General features: G+C 40.7%; 1 protein-coding gene across 1 annotated transcript in view; it reads right to left on the bottom strand.

Annotated features, from left to right (window-relative positions):
- insra (insulin receptor a) overlaps positions 1 to 17122 on the bottom strand; it is a 75543-nt gene extending 58421 nt beyond the window's left edge. Inside the window, exons 1-2 of the mRNA XM_085388399.1 lie at positions 15867 to 17122; positions 5285 to 5833 (exon numbers count right to left, since the gene is read on the bottom strand). Coding sequence (XP_085244525.1) covers positions 5285 to 5833; positions 15867 to 15960 — 643 coding nt within the window. The 5' untranslated portion in view covers positions 15961 to 17122. The remainder of the gene's footprint in view (positions 1 to 5284; positions 5834 to 15866) is intronic.
- Between the last annotated feature and the right edge of the window lie 256 nt (positions 17123 to 17378).

Raw genomic sequence — 17378 nt, 5'->3', positions numbered from 1 at the left:
CCTGGCACTTAACCACTGTCTATCCAAAGCTTCCTTTAAAAATAACAGTATCACAGTATGATAAATTTTAGTTCTTCTTTTACAACAAAATAAAAAAGCAAAAAGCAGTAAAAGTGATTAATTATTATGCATTAGAAAGAGGTTACATTACATTTTTCTTTTATTATCAGGTGTATTCCTGTGTTTATATTTAACATGCATGCATGTTCCTTTGTGTAAATCATCATGGAAATAAATGCAGCAAGTTTTTGGAAAGCCTCTAACTTGAAGCACTCCTGTAGGTCTATAAAAAGCAGTGACAGAGTACATCAGAAGAGGACACCGAATGCAACACTGTGCCCTGTGGTTCTAGCTGGAGCTTAACAGGTCTTTTTCATGCTTTAGTGAAAGTAGGCAAAAAAAAAACCGCAGGTCACAGACCACAATACCGCAGGCCCATGATTGGAGATCAGTGCTTGCCAGCCAACATCTGGCCTTGATTCATTGTCTCGATTAGGAAATCATCGGTGAGACTTTTTATTTAAACACTTCCGGATTAAGATTCACCGCCACCGCAAACTGACAACAGGTCTTCTGAGCCGATTCTGCAGATACTTCAGACGGACTTCAGATGGCTGTGAACCAAGTGGCCACAAGCAAAAAAGTCATTAGTGGAAAAACTATAAACACACTTCTCAGTGGCAAAGGCGCTGATGAGCGTAATAATGGGGCCGCGCTCAGCGCAACAGAAACTACCGCTGCTGCAAACAAACACTGGTTCAGTGGACTTGTTAAACTAATCTAGGCAGTCCCAGTTTTTCAGTGGGAGCCGAAACTCACACCAGTGCCAAACAATCAGCCACAACCTCAGTTTCATGACTGTTAATATTCAAATTTCACTGCCATTGATCAGTGGCCATGAGTATTATTCACTGACACTTGGGAAATGGCTACAATTACAGCTAGGGCTGCTCGATTATGGCAAAAATGATAATCACGATTATTTTCACTGAAATTGAGATCTCGATTATTTGACGATATTTATTTAACAATAACAATGTATTGAATAATGACTTTAAAGATTGTCAAAAAATAATATAAAATAGTGTGCAAATACTGATAACAGTGCAAATGTTTGCAATATAAAAAATAAATGAAAAATGTAAACATCTATGTTTAGTGAACTTTGCAGTGTTGCTCTGTGGTGCAGCTACGACACTGTAGCAAAGTTTACACACTATGTCTACTTGATCCACGTCTGACTCCGCGAACCCATAATGTTTCCACACCCCTGAAGTTTTTTTTTTACCTCTCTTTTCAACCAACGGCAGTCACTCTCCTCTCCAAATAACTTCTGCTTAGCTTTCCGAGCTTCCCTCGGGTCCTCTTAATCAGCGATCCCCAACCCCCGGGCCTCGGACCGGTACCGGTCCGTGAGTCGTTTGGTACCGGGCCGCGAGAGTTGAGGCTCCGGTGTGAAATGTATAGTTTTCAGGGTTTTTAATCGGTTTTCAGTGTTATTTTGTTATCGTTTTTATCGTTTACTCTGTTTTCCTTGGTCTTTTCACGTGTGTTATGAATAAATTTTCTTTTTTTCAGTACCGGTACTAGTTTTATTTTGTTGTATTTATCCGCGACACTTTAAAGGCCGGTCCGTGAAAATATTGTCGGGCATAAACCGGTCCGTGGCGCAAAAAAGGTTGGGGACCGCTGCTCTTAATTGTTGTGACACGTGTTCGAAATGCAGAGAGGTGCGCTCGATTTGCCACACGGAGCAGCACGAGAGTAAAGCACGAGGGAGGGGCTAATAATCGGCTCAGGCATTTTTGGTTTGGTTTAGGTTGAAAGCCCAGATCGTAATCGTGATTAAAATTCGATTAATTGAGCAGCCCTAATTACAGCACTCTAGCATGGTGGAGGATCCACTCTTAAGGCACCTCCTCAGTTCAGCGTCACTACTCCCTGTCCAGGATATCCATCCTCATCACCGAAGGAGGGACCGCTGGCATGTAGGTGTAAACAGACAGTATAGTAATGAGGTAGCTCTTCTGTGTTGTGCCATCAACTTAGCTAGAGGTTGTTTGGTTTTCCTGATACTCTTCATTCTCTCTGGTTGTTTATATACTACTACTGTATTTTGTGCTCTCTTCTCTTTCCCCTCTTTCCCAACCAGTCACAACAGATGGCTGCCCCTCCCCGAGCCCAGGTTTCTTCCTGTTAAGTGGGAGTTTTTCCTTCCCAGTGTCACCAAGTGCTTGCTTATGGAGATCAAGTGATTTGGGGGGTTTCTTTTTAATATCGTAGGGTCTTTACTTACAATATAAAGCCCCTTGAGTTCAGTTGTTGGTGTAGTGTGTTATTTGGGGGTTGAAAGGCACAGAGATGCTGTGTTTGGAGCTGTACCGATAATCTTGACACATATGGGATCTCCAGTGGCTTCACCTGAAACTTTACGGTTCATAAACCTGAGACTGAAGAAGACACTCAGATGAGTGATGAAACGTTTCTCCCACTGAAAGCGCTGCATGCAGACGAACAGAATCAACTTTCTGGGATTTCCTTACCTGGATTATTGAGCATGCATCAGGACATAATGTAGGCAGCGTTGTGTAATGATATGGGCCGACACCCATGTGTAAAACTCTTCTCAGCACTTGAACTTGAACTCTTTATGTGTAAATTGGTGGGCTCCTTGTTGTACAGTAAAAGGCACAATGTACGTTAGACATCATGAACATTCATGATGTCTAACGTCTTCTATACAACGTCCCCACAACATAAGAAATGACTACACTACAGTTTATTGAGAGTAAACATTCACAGACTAACTGGAAAGGTGTTGCATCACATTAGAGTACAGTTCAGGCAACATTGACACAGAGCTTGGCCTACTTAACTTACCCTAGCACATGACAGAGGTCTGACATTTCAACATCAAGAAGGAGCGACATGCCCATTTTTGTTTTGTTATGTCTCTGTATTTTATATTTATGAGATTTACTCTGACACAAAGACATGTTTTGTTTCTAACAAATACCATCATCAGCTCTTATTTAAGTTGAACTGAACTCTGTAAAAGCTGGATGGGTAAGACGTGTGGCAAAAGCCAATGGAAATATTGATGTACCAATGAAAAGAAGCTGAGAAGGGCTCTGCAAAGCTGCCACTAATCGCTGGCAAAAATCATAACAAACTAAAAGGCAAATCTAATTTTTAATGTTAGACACAGTTTCTTATACAATCATGGAGAAAAAAAAAAAAAAAAAAAAAAAAAAACACGTGATTTTTTGACTGCTGCAAACACTAAATGGTGACATAAAGGGGAGAAAAACTGAGCCAAGTTGATCTCCAGATAAAAATGGTGGCTCGTAAATAGATCTCAACTTGAGATAGAGAAATCTGGACATTATTTAACAATAATCATTATAAAAAGATCTGAACATTTCGATAACTCCCTTGATTAAAATTGTTGAAGGAAACAAATGCATTGAAACACAATAGCCCTCACTTGGTTTTATGTTTCGATGGAATTTCATTTTATTATGACTTTAAATCCACAATTACACTGAAAAATCAAGCTATGAAGGAGATTTTGCTGCATTACATTTTGTACTGAAGCCCTTGTTTTGTGTTGTGCTATGTTGTAAATCCAGGGCACAATTTTCCTTTACATCGGTGACCTTTCAGCTGTCACTCCCCATTAGGCTCAGCTCGAGCCAAAAAGAGAGCCTTTGGTCAACAACAGAAGCAAAAGCAATTCACCTGTGTGGAAATAACAAATATCTTTCAACAAAATGAGCACAGCTTGGGCTCTGGCAGCCCACAAGTCAAGCTCAACCAGCAATCAGTGCCACAACACATCAGCCGATGCTTCAGCTGAGTTCCTTCTGCACATCCTATTGGCAAAGATCATATGCAATGCCAGTTAAGATGCTTCAGCCTGCATACAAAAACCTACTTTAACTGCACCACCTGTGCTTTAAGCCATTTTACAATCAGTCTGCTGTCATTAATGCCTGCTATGTCACAAGGAGCTCCTGTGGTGCCCTCCATGCCCTTTCATGGTATCCACACGGCCATGCTATCCATACAGGTAGCCATGTTCTTTTGTTCATATTAATATCAATAAGGGTATAAGCACACAATAGAAACGGGTCAATGTCAAACTGCATCATTCAAGAATGATCACACAGCCGAATACACACGACCTCAAACATTGTTAGTGAAAACTGGACATTATCCTCCTCGTGAAGGCCAGATTTATTGCAGGACTATTTTTTTGAGACCTTTCAAGTTTTATCTTTGTATATCTAAACTGTCAAGTGTAGATTTAGAAGTGAATTTGAATTTCCAATGAATTTGTATTTAAAAAACATTTGTTATAAAAGAAGGCTTGTGACTATCTGAGTCACTGAAAAGTTCAGGATGAATGGGTAGGTGGAATGGTGTTTCACTGGATGGATGGATGGATGGATGGATTGAACTTTCAAGTTAAATGCCTTTTAACTATTACTGACTAAGGAGATTCTGCCATCTTAGTACTTTTAAACCTCAGCGCTGCATTTAATACCGAGATACATCTTCTCAAATGCCCTTTTTTCTATTTCATATGCTCCCCCTTGCTCATTTAAAAAAAAAATTTTTATTATTATTTATTACTTATTATTTATTTTTGCGTTTCACTTATATGCAGATGACTTGAAGATTTACGTGCCACTCAAACATCAATTCTTCTGAAGGCCCTGCTGCGCTGTTTCGGGAGATATTTGGACATGGATGGCTTTAAATGTTCTTAACTTAAATGAACAGAAAGCAGAGGTCAGTGTTCGGTGCTCCTGACTTTGACCTCAGCCCTTTAAAAATGTTTTTTAAAAAATCCTTTGCAAGGAATCTAGAAGTGTGTAACAACAATCCAAGTTTTGAGAAACCTTTGCAGTTTTTTCACCAAAACTGTGAATCAAACTGGCCAACATTGGTACTTCTCTGACATTAGACACCTGAAAACCATTTTTAATGTTTGGCTTCTAAATGCTTGAGTTCAGAGTTCCTTTTATTTGTGTTGTTTTTACTCGGATTTTCTCACTTTGTTTCCTTTCTTAAAGGCTATCATTTTGTCCTTTGTTTTATGTTATTTGATTTTATTTATTTTTTGTTTTTAATACAGCACTTTAGTCAACAGCTGCTGCTTTTTAAATGTGGTATATAAACAAACTTGACTTGACATGGATGAATGGATGTGTTAATAGGTGATTGCATCACAGATAGCACACGTTTTAGTAGATAATCTTAATAAAAAGCTGCTTACTTCTCTGACAGTGGTTGTGGGTCCAGCAGCGTTCACTGAAGTGCCCATTGAGGGTGGTCGTCTGGCAGGTGGTCTTTCCGACTGCCGCCCCTGGACACACATCGCCGCACTCTCTGTCATTCTTGTTGGCCACGATGTAGTTGTCCTCCACCGAGTCCAGGATCTTGGACCAGTCCAGGGTGGAGAGATAGCAGAGATCAGGGTTCTTCTCAATTCTCACAGCTCCTCTGGTGATGTTCATCAAACTGTGAAGGCCGATCTCGCGCAACTGGAGCATCTCAAACACAACCAGGGCATAGTTGAAGAAGAGGTTGTTGCCTCTGATGACCGTCAGGTTGGGGAAGAGTTCGCTAAGGCTCTCTAGCCCGTAAACTCTGAAGAGCAACAGATAGTCGGTGATGACTGTCAGCTTGGGGAAACTTATGCCTCTGAAATCCTCAGGCCTGGTCCTGAACATGAGTAGGATCTTCAGGTGGCCTTCAATCACAGTACAATTCTCGAGCGTCCGCAGGTTGGTCACATTGTTGCGGATGTCCTTGCTTGGACAAACTGAAAAGAGAATCAGAAAGACAGAAACATATTCTTTAGAAACGAGTTCTAGTGTCACATACAGAATAATAAACAGTAAATTGGTGGAGAGGTTCAAATGTACAGTACGCCATTAAGAGTGACGAAACTGTGATGCGTTTCAGAAAAATGTTTTGGCTCTTGGGTGTGAAGACAAAAAAAAATTCTAAGGACAATTAATCTTATGTGTTGTCTGCTCTTCTCAGTGCCGAACGTGCATTACACAAGATGTCTGCTCTGTGCACAGGAAAAACAAGGTCGAAGAAGTAAGACGTGACAGATGGGGGGGAAAATAGATCTCTTGATAATTAGGAGATATTTCTTTCCTGAGGAAAATATGTGGCTATGTCCCTAACTTTGATAAAGACCAGACCATCTTCCTTGACATTTTGTTTAGCAACCACATATCTGTCTGTGAGCCTCTGTCAAATATGGAGTGCTGTCATCAACGTGAGGCTATGCTCATCCTTGGTTATGCCGAGTTGATTTGTGGAGTTGCTTCTGTAACTCAAGACCATAAAAAACATTAGCTAATGCATTAAAAATATTTGTCCTTGGTAATGGCCATGTATTGCACCAGTAGCAGATTTGTGGCTTTGTCAGTGCTCACCCAGACACATGATCCTGTTCGATGAGAAATTCCTTAACTATGCCACCCCGCAGACGGGTTACATGTTTTTCTGTCTACTGTATCGCCGTGACGCAACACGTGAGATTAATGTTAGCCAGAAACTATCATTCGTCTGTCAAGTGTTATTTTGACACCACTGCTTATGTTTAGTCCAAAACTCAACAATATTACAGCTAACCCTAAGAACCACAGCAGTTTCTGGGTATTTTTTTGAAATCCTCTCACATTTTTACTCACCCTGAACTAAGTTTCCTGACCTGCATATTTATGTAAACAGAACATGCCCAGCTTGAAATAGAAAGAATTAAAAAATAAGGCATGAATTAAAAGATTTTGGACTTTTGATGACTCTGCCAGGTGTAAGAGTCATGCAGACATAAAATTACTTTTATTACTTGCAGCAGAAATTAAGAAATATTAATAAATAAATTGATTTCGTCAGCTTTAGATGAATGTCCAGTGTGTTGCAAGAGCTACAAAAAAACAGGGAGTTGAGTATAAAGAAAACTAAAGGTAATTTCCTAAAATGCCTTTTTTCAAATGAGCCAAACTCTTAACCTCATGGAAGTGCTATATGGGTCACCCCAGCCTTAGTCATGCTGGAGGTGTGCGGCCTGCTGAGAGTGGACTGCATTTGTTTACCAAAGGACCAACCGCTGAGCCGGGGACATCAACCAGTCAGCCGTGTGGAGACGAATGTAACCACTAGGTGTACTTGTCTTTATGGCCGCAGCTCATTTTACACCTTCTGTTGCATAACAGTACAAGACAAGCAGAGCACAAACACGGAGTCCAATCACCGGGAGACTGAACAACAAGCGTTTCACTTTGTAACCTTAACCAGGAAGCTAATTCTCCAGCACTTATCTGGAGTTGAGCCTACAACTCGGAGGCGTGTTTAAAACGGAGCGTAAAATGTTCAAATGAGGGTTTCAGCTGCTGCCCATTAAAAAGCAGCTCAGTTTGTTAAAAAGCACATTTCTCTTCTTAAACTACACAAAGATCAGCAGCTCTCCTTGGAGGCACTGCTAACTTGTAAGCACATATGACGGGCCACAATCCTTTTACTTTCAGCACATCTACTTCAAATTTAAACTTTTCACATCAAACTGACTGACAAACTGCCAGCAGCCTACTGTAGATCCATTAGGAAACACATTTACAACTACAAGCTTCTCTCTGTATCATACAAGGCCCCACACACAGTCGAGCAACGCCATTAAAAAGAACAAACAACAGCCGAAGTTTACAATACGAAGGGTCAGTGGCTGTGTAGTCACAGCTAAGGCAGAAAGCAGAGGACTAAAATGAGAAGGGGAATAATCACAGGGCGGCGAGTGCAAGTTCCTATCAGTGTACACTTTCAGCCAGGCCAGTATTTTTAGCACCACATTCCCAATAGAGAATCTAATACACTCCAGTCCTACCGATAGTGGCTCACATTGGAAAGTGGAACATAGCAGCCCTGGTGTGTAAGTGAGGAATTTTGGAGCAGCGGCAGAGAAAGAAACTGTCCGAGCACTCTTCTCTACCTGCGAACAGCAAGTTCAAAAACAAAACTCTGGCAGACAAAAACTAAGGCGGCTTAAATTTAGCTCATGACAACATGTCATGACTGAAACAAGACAAACTGGGACCACTGATGAATTTACATGCTGTATTGTGAGAAACAGAGAAACTGGGAGATTTCACAAAGGTTTCCACTCTCCATACATCCCTTAGTCTGAACCAGACACTGAAAAGACTGCTTTGAGTCATCAATTAGAGTCGTTAGAGGGGCACATTTCTATTCACCACAGCCATCATGTCTCTCGCTGCCTACACCTTTGAGAGAGATTTACTTTATAATTAATCGAATAGGAGCACTATGATAGACACAAAAGAGCAGGCAGAAATGTATTAATAATAACTATAATAATCACAGTGTAAATGTTTTCCCTAAATGAAATTTATAATGAGCAACAAATCGCACGAAAAGACGAAATAGAATTCTTTTGAGCAACATATTCTTTTATTATGAAAAACTGGGTCTTTTAACACCATTCATCAGCAGGATAAATAGTTGGTTTTGGCCTCTTTGGGCATTTTATTAATTATCGCTCAAATAACTCAGCCTCCATTTACACGTCCACAATATACTACCGTGTCTGGATTATCTTATCTGGATGAGGGGAAAATGCAGATCATTAGCACTGAAACAACATTCTGATAAGCAGTTAGTTAAACAAATAATCAGCTTCTCAGAGCTGGAGGAGATTTGCTGCTTTCAATGTAAATTATTCACTGTAAGGTGAATATGTCTGAGTTCTGAACATTTGGTACATCAAACGATGAAGAAATATAAAGGACGATTGGAGATTGCGGCTATTTTTCCTTTTTTTGCGCCACGGACCGGTTTATGTCCGACCAATATTTTTACGGCCCGGCATTTAAGGTGTCGTGGATAAATACAATAAAATAAAATCAGTACTGGTACCAAAAAAAGAAGATTTATTCATAACACATAGGAAAAGACCCAGGGAAACTGAGTTAACGATTAAAACGATTAAAAAAGAAACTCTAAAAACTCTAAAAACCATACATTTCACACCCGAGCCTTAACTCTTGTGGCCTGGTACCAAACGACTCACGGACCGGTACGTCGTCCGTGGCCCGCTGGTCAACGGTACTCTCTCCAATCCCAAAATGCAAAGAAAAGCTGGCGCCTGGAAGGGACTTAACTTACAGTGTACACTTAACAGTTAGGTTGGTTCGAGGTCTGAACACCTCGTGATAAATGAACGACTCTTGAGTTCATCTGGAAAAAAACGAGACCAGCTCCTCTAAAGGGTCCTGGTGCAGTTGTTTTGGTCTGCACCCAAATGCAATTATATCTTCAGAAATGAAGCGCACCAAGCAGGAAAACAAACCAGAGTTCGGTTTAAACGACTAAACGGTGCAGACATGAAACGATGTCCTGTGAATTTCAGATGACCACAAGAGATGGTGTAAAATAGCCATGTATCCTTTACGTTGCACGTGCAGAGGTCGAGACACAATACCAACAAAGTCACACTTGTGACCTAGGCGACGCAAGCAACCTGACAAATGGACGTGGTGCCCAGCTGAAGTTTGGAAAGAAGATGAAAGTGAGATGCTTGCTGGGTGCCTGGCCCCTTCATTAAGAATGACATACAAACACCCTTACACCCGGACTGTACTTTCCACATCCAGAAGTCTGCTCGGGTCCGCATGAGGTCAATTTTATCATGGTGAGCACAAGGACCCGTGCCGATGTCCATGTGCTTGCATGTTATTTGTGACCATGTGGACAGAAAACTTACATAACAATGCACAAATTACACATCTCCAGCTTCCTGTCTGTGTCTGCAACCATATATATACACATGGCCCTAAGTGAGCGTGCTGCCTAGGAGGAACACGTAGGTAGGAATGTCTATAACGATACCGGCAGAATTAAGCAATTCTCGATACCCAATTCAATATGTCCATTTCAGAATAACAAAAGAAACGTAATACTTTGGATGCTTTTGAAACTAACTCAACTTGAATTATTTCTTGAAGTATTTTAAAATCAAATGGTACCATATGTATTGGTTCTGGTGACATCCCTACATTTAGGAGGCAGCACATATGACTCACAACTCCAGTGACTAGCTGTGAATTAACTGGACTCTATTACTCTCGCACAAACCAGTGCAATCCGACGTCACAGACTTTGTACTAATGTCCAACACAACTTGTGCACCACCAGGTAGAAGTTGCAGCCCAACAATTATTTTTAAAGCTGATAATTAAGCAGATTATTATTTGTCATTGTTTAATAATTTTATACATAAAACTTTTTTTTTTTTTAAAGCCAACTGGTCTGGAACTCAACCTTATGTCAATATCACCCAGTTTTCCAGACATGGATTCATGCAGCGTTCCTTTTACCCCTTTTACCTCAGAATCTGGATATTGGAGCTGGGAGTGACGTCATTCCCAAGTTGACTGCATTCCAGTAGTAGCAGATGGAAAAGCAGCCTTTGTTGTGCTCCCTAGCAAGGTAAAGCCATTCATCCATCATTAGCAATACAGCACAATGCCTGGTTTTATTGTGCTTAAAAACATCGCTGCAGCACATCCGCGTGCTTGTGTATAGCTTATATAGTGAGTGTTGGATCGCTGCCTGCTAGTGAGTTGCAAATACACAGCAGCGGTAATACAAATTACAAGTTTTACAGTTTTACTTGTGTTTAAGAAGTCAGGGTTGGTGGGGCTTTTCTGACTTTCAGAGTGCGCAATCCAACTTAAGGGTTGGACAATGTGAAAGAAATCTCACATCAGAACACAAGCAGATTAATTCTCCCTTAACCAGCTCATCGACTAATCGCTCTAAAAGCTCTACGGCACATTATTGCACTCAGATTCATTGGGTGATGTTTGAAGGTGGTCTGCTTCACGATGTAATCAGTCTGTAATAAAAGTCAATCAGGCAAAAAGGAAATCCATAGAAGTTGATCACATTTGAGAGAAAAACTAAATCTACCCACAAGCTCCAACAGTGTGACCCAATTCTATATAATAATGAAGCCATACAGCAAACGAGACCACACAATTAATTTCATGAGTAAGTGCAGACACAGTTATGATGTTACCGTCCTCATAATTAATCCACACAGTTAGCAGATTGTGAATGCCTCGTGTAAATCCCGCCTAGGTCACAAGTTGCACTTTAATTTGAATCAACATGCACTAATCTATAGCTCACTGAAGCTTTAATGCAGAACACAAATTGTGTGCATATGTGAACCAAAGGAGTCAATGCTGCACAGTCTGAGCGCCACAATCTGTCCACTTTGTGCTCAGTGGCACTACGTACAAAACCGCAATCCTTTCACTACAGCTGCAAGCATCAACAGGCACAGAAGGCTTCTGATGTAGAGAAGGAAGTGGATGGGGGGGTTCGGGCTGTTAGGCTGATGGTGTATATTATCACTGAGCCTCAATAAGCATGCAGGAGCGCAAGCACTCAGTGATTGCAACACTTCCCTTTTCTAAGTTTCACTGTTGTGTTGTTTTCTCAAACAGGGCTACAACTAACTGAACATTCACAAACTGGCACGTGATGTGATCCTCTTTAAGACGGGTTTTAAAACCTCAAAGTGAAAATGAAAAATTGTAAATTGTAAATTAATTGTAAAAATAAGGTTTCATTTATCTAACATCGTGCTCAAAACTATTCTAAGAATTACTTCAACTAAATGTTGTATTTATAAAAAAAACCAAAAACAAAACATCCAACTATCTGCTATGGAGAGCTCCTGAGCACCAATTACAGCTCAGAAATTTATCATTTTTGAATTGTGCAAGGTCAGATATTACAACAGCCAGAAAGTGACATTACTACGACTCTGAAGAGATGCAACTTTCTTCAGAAATTGGTCAAGAGTCAAAGTCATCCTCCGCAGTGTAGAATCTCTTACAAGAGTCCAGAAAGCGGGCGTGGGTTGAGAGTTTAATCATCAAATATGTCAGCAACTGGGAACCACAGCACATTAACAATACAGTGCAAAAAACAAGGAAAACGTTAAAACCAAAGAAATCAGGCCTCAGTCTTTAAATAGAGTGAAACTGAGTAAAACAGAGAGCCCGACCACACCACAAAGTTCCCCTTGGGATTGTGTGATTTGTATACTGTGGCTGTGGACCAAAGATCATTTAGTACCCACTCAGCGGCACTCACACATTATTCTCTCGGCTGGTACCCCCTTTTTATGTAAAAATATAAATCACAACCCTATTATTTGTCCTTCATTTTAAATTTGGGGCGCCTGTTACTTTGCAAAACTGCTGACACAGTGCAGTAGCAGCCAAAACAGCTAATGTCACTACTGGCTTTAACCACCGGGATTCATAAGAGCCTTTTAAAAAAAAACCCCACAGAGTTCATACAAACAGCACGAGCACCGAGGTAATTATTACCTCTGAAGTGTGACAGCACGCTAACAAGCATATTTTCTTTAAACAAGGCCACAGTGTCAAGGGTAAAGATCAGAAACTACAAGGTTTCACCGTCAGCATGAGTGGATAAAACGAATGAGTGCAGGTGTGTCAGATTACCGTTTTCAAGCAGTGCATAAATTTCAAACCTGAACGTGCCAACAAGGATTAGAGAGCCATTGTTTCGGATGACAAATGCAAAAATCACACTATTGTATACATGTCAACTGCACTTGTGACTTTGGTACTTGAGGGCACAGTGGCAGCTTGTGTGTAGTGTTTTTGAAGAGGTGGCGGGGGGAAGGGACAGTTTCATTGCCCTACAATTGCTCTTTTTGTCGGGTGGCGTAAATCAAGGGCGCCAGGTTGCTGGATCGCTGCCTGATTTTTTGACCAAAGTGGTGCTTGACAACAGGGTGCCGGTGGCTTCATGGCGAGCCCCGGCTGTTTAACGCTCTTAAGGTGATATGTTATCATGGCACAACAATAACACGACTCGACCACCTGAGCCCTTGAAGCGCGACGTAAGGGGACATAAGATCGAAGCAGCTCATGCTTTTATATATTTTATATTTAATAATATATTTTTAAATTTAACCCAATCTATTAGACTGCTGTGATAAGACCCTGAATATTTATATATTGATTTATTTGTACTCCAAGTGTTGGAACAGACTGATGTATGGCCTTATTTTTTCGCACTCTTTTTTTGTTCCCTTTGCTTTGGTTGATGTTGTCTTTACTAAAACCAAAGTAGCGTCCAAATAACAGCAAAAAAAACAACCCATTTTTATTTGGTACAAACTGCGCAGTTGGCTCAGTGTTTGACATTTCCTCCATGATGTTTTCATGTCACAGACGGGGGAGTCACAGAACAGTCATGTGACAGCACACACAGTATATTTTAAAGGTGACAGTACATAATTTGGGGAAGTACTAAGAGAATTTAACAACAGAGCAGGATTACACATATTAGAGGTTCTGAAAGTCGGTTGTTTTTTTAAATTAGAATTAACTAGTCTGTTTTTCCCCCCTGACGTTAAAACACAACCCCAAACTAAGCACCTGTTTCTGTTGCCCTCGTTTGGAGAAAAAACTGTATTTATGTTTTTTTTCCTACATTATTTGCTTTCTGAATCGTAAACTTCTGGCACTTGAAGTCATATTTCCAGTTTCTTGGATGTATGTATTGGCAATTACTCTTCTTGGTGACTTGCACTGTTACATCAGTAAAGAAGGTGACACTTATAAATGACTTAAGCTGATGTTTATCACATCAGTTCTGCAGTCGCCAAATGTTCAAAGTGTGAATGTAAAAAAAAAAAAAAACTCTTTCTAATCGATCTGTGGTACTTTTTACAGGGTCCAGCTAAAAGCATAAAATACACAATATTTACCAAAAATGGTGACGGCTTCAACATTTTCAATTGATGTTTAGTGAATGAAATCAATTCACGGTGAATATGAAGTTTCCATTATTAAGTGAGTTTTTCCATCAAGCTGAGCTGGGCAGCGAAAAACAAGTAGCTCAAAAGATTTTCTGACTTCAACACTGGTCAGTGCAGCTTATGAAATCGAGCAGTGTGGGGCCCAGGTTCCACTCTTCCCGTCTGTGGTTCACCCTTAAGTCTGAGAGGAGCGAGAGGGGGGCTGCACAGCAATTACACAACTCGCTTCAGATTTATATCTTAAAATTCTCGCTCAGCCTGACTTGATGGCATCGCTCCAAACGCTCCTCATTTAAATCTGATGAAAGGCAAGAGACTCTGCACTTTTTCTTTTTATCCGATTGCCTCTTACGTCAAACCAATGCCATATAGTGAAGCAGTAGGAGTGTCAAAGCTACCTGGGGCTGTGCACACACTGTATAAATGTCATAATGTACATACACGGGAGGGGCTTCTGTTTATCTGTTCATCTGAAAACGTGTTTGTGTGCTTGTGTAACAGAACTGTACCAAAAAGCAGAGCATTTTCTCTTAGATATTACAGTAACTAAACAGGATTAAAAGTGATGAGTACAACATCGTTTTTACTTTGCAACCGTGCACAAAATTGACCATCAAATGAACCTACAGGCAAACATTTTTGTAAACAAACAACTTGAGGAAAACTGGTTAGCTTACCAGTTTACATCAGACTTTTGAAGATCATATAAAAAGGGCATTTACACCACATTTAAAGTCTGATTTTAACATTAAAGTCATTTTAAAAATGCACACTTCGGGAGTAATTTCACTGTATAAAACTCAAAAAGTATTGACAGATGTACCAAACACGAGCCAATATTCTTCCACCAAAGGCTGTGACAAGCATTATTTCAACAAGTTATTCTGGCTGGACAATAAGGAAACAACCCAAGAGTTATTTGCAGATTAAAAAAAAAGGTTTTAAAATTTTTCTTCTGACCTATAAATCAAAGATAACCTGGAATGAATCATCTGCTCTGATAAAACTGAACTTCCTGGTATATGGGGCAATGACTGATCTCTGCCATATCACTGCTCTGCTGTGCAGACATCTTTAAAAATGTCCCACACCTTTTCTTAGTAATATTACCCTTATAATAAAGATTCCCACAGTGGAAAACTGTCAGTTTGCAGAGTCACTGCAAATGCCGTTCATTCATTCTTATCAACAGGGTGTAGAAGGGATTGTGAGGGGCTTTAAAGAGGGCTTATTGTCACATTCCTGCACAGAGCAGAGCAACAAGCCAAGCTTAAGCATCTACAATAACAACCAATTAATTCTACTAAATTCTCAGACTACTTACTTAATTTGTTTACAGTTAGTGCAGACTCACACAGCCGATAACTGCTAACCTTTGTCCCTTCAATGCAGGGGCTGTCTACAGCACTGCTGCTGCAGCCTGCGTGCTTTTTATCAACTCACCATCACTAACAAAACAAGAGAAAAAAAAACAGTATGGCAATATTGCAGCAGGGTATCCGACTAATCAGCGGGATGTTTGCTTCATTTAAGAGTAAAACCGTAATAATAATAATAATAGTGATTTACTGTGTTTTTGGATGTTCATATAATAACTACAGCAGCTACTACGTGGGTGTAAATATCTGTAGATAAAGAAAACCTGATAAGTCACTTATGAAATCGATCAACCATTATCTTGGCACTATTAAAATATGTGTAAAGATTTTTTTGATTGCTTTCGTTAACCCAATCACTGCAACTGAGGAGAATTTTCGCAGCACTTGGCTGTCATTTTTTAATCAAGCGTAATTTCAATCTGTGCGTTTTCCGCTCTTTTTCGCAAAAAAACTTCTGCTTTCTCTCAGGGTAGAAAACAGGCATCTGCACAGCACAAACAGCTACTTACTCTAAGTTTCACACAGTTTTTAAAAAGAGCTTAACATGAAATGTGAAAATTGGTGTTACTTACTCTCTGCACTCGCTTGGTGACAGCTCATCATAAAGCAGACTGCGGTCAAAACAAACCCCAAAAGCAAAGTCCGGAGCCACATATCTGACACCATGCAGCGCTTACTCCCGGTCGAAAATCAGAAAAATATAAAAAGAAAAACCTCCCGACGAGCAGGACAGCTCGGACTTGAGAGAGAGAGAGAGAGAAGTACCTTCAGGAAACTGGTTTTGTTTTGCGGCGTGGGCCAACAGGTAAACAAAAATAAATAAAAGACATCCCGGAAGATGGGCGGAGGAACGACTCCAACGTGTTCAGTCAAACACAAGCTAGCAGTGCTGCTGCTGCTAAAGTTAGCCACCTCACTGTGGGGCGGGGGGCGCAACCATCAACAAACGCCAACACAGGGCGTGGGTGCTCTTTTATGACTTTAAGTGCTTTTTGGTTGTTATTCTGGCCCAGCTGAGTGTGTCAGTGTCGGTGAAAAAAAAAGTGCAAAAACGGGCTCGCTAGCCGAGAAGAAGCTGGTTAGCGCTGGTGCTACAGTTGAGCTAGCTAGCCTGGCTCCTGCTCCACTCCAGCTCAGGCCACAAGCGAAGTTTGCGCCGCTTTTCAGCAGCCCACTCAGTTAATTTTAACTTCACCAAATGCGACGCGTGGCAACTCGGCTGCAATGCATTTCATCCTCAAAAAATAGAAATGATGCATGCACAAAAATCTTAATAAAAGCGAGCTTTAGTGTGATTAAGAGGGATTTTTTTAAAAATAGGGGAGTCGTTTGCTGCTGACTCGATGGTTGTGGCATGCGTGGCGTAACGTTAGCGTGAAAAAAAGAGGGAGCGAGATAGAGACAGAAAAAAGAAGAAAAAATCCCGTCAAGTCCCACAGCGAGCAAAAAACAGCCCAGCTTTCATGTTTGTGTTGTGAATTTTGTCGGCTTGGCTGGAAAACTTCCTCCACAGTCCGTGTAGATATTTCAGCAACACCTCCGCTCTCTGAAAGGCTGACAGCGCAGACTTCGTCGCAGCTCAGAAGCACCACTCTCCTTTTTTTGTTTTTGTTTGGGAATTTAAAAAAAGAAAAGAAATTCACATACACGCTCCAATTTGTGCTCAGTGCACTGCACGGCGGCCCGCTACGGTCAAAAGTGTGTATCTAAACGAGAGGAAAGTAGGTTTATCGGAGTTTATAGTTGTTTTTTTCCTTTTCTTCTTCTTCCACACACAGAGGTAGGTCTCCCTGGTCCTGTAGGATCCCCTTCTTCCCAGCCCCTCCGCCAGTAAACAAACCCTGCCAGTGAGCCAGATGGGCTTGAGGGGAAATACGGACTGGAGCTTATTGGATTACACAACAAACTGATCCTACTGTCAGCCGGTAACGCGTTAGAAAGTAACACAGTTACTCCTGCGATTAATTTGCAACAAGGAGAAGTTTACCTCGAAAACTGCTTTAGATTTACTGCCGTGTCACTCGATTTGAAACGTACTTAGAACTTTAAATGTACGACTACAGACGAAATAATCGGTCAAATGA

Source organism: Rhamphochromis longiceps, linkage group LG18 (genome assembly GCF_057381845.1).
Source record: "Rhamphochromis longiceps isolate RC_006_pf linkage group LG18, R_longiceps_female_GT1.1, whole genome shotgun sequence".
Taxonomy (NCBI): domain Eukaryota; kingdom Metazoa; phylum Chordata; class Actinopteri; order Cichliformes; family Cichlidae; genus Rhamphochromis; species Rhamphochromis longiceps.
The sequence above is the reverse complement of the archived record's forward strand: the minus strand, read 5'-3'. Positions and strand labels throughout refer to the sequence as shown.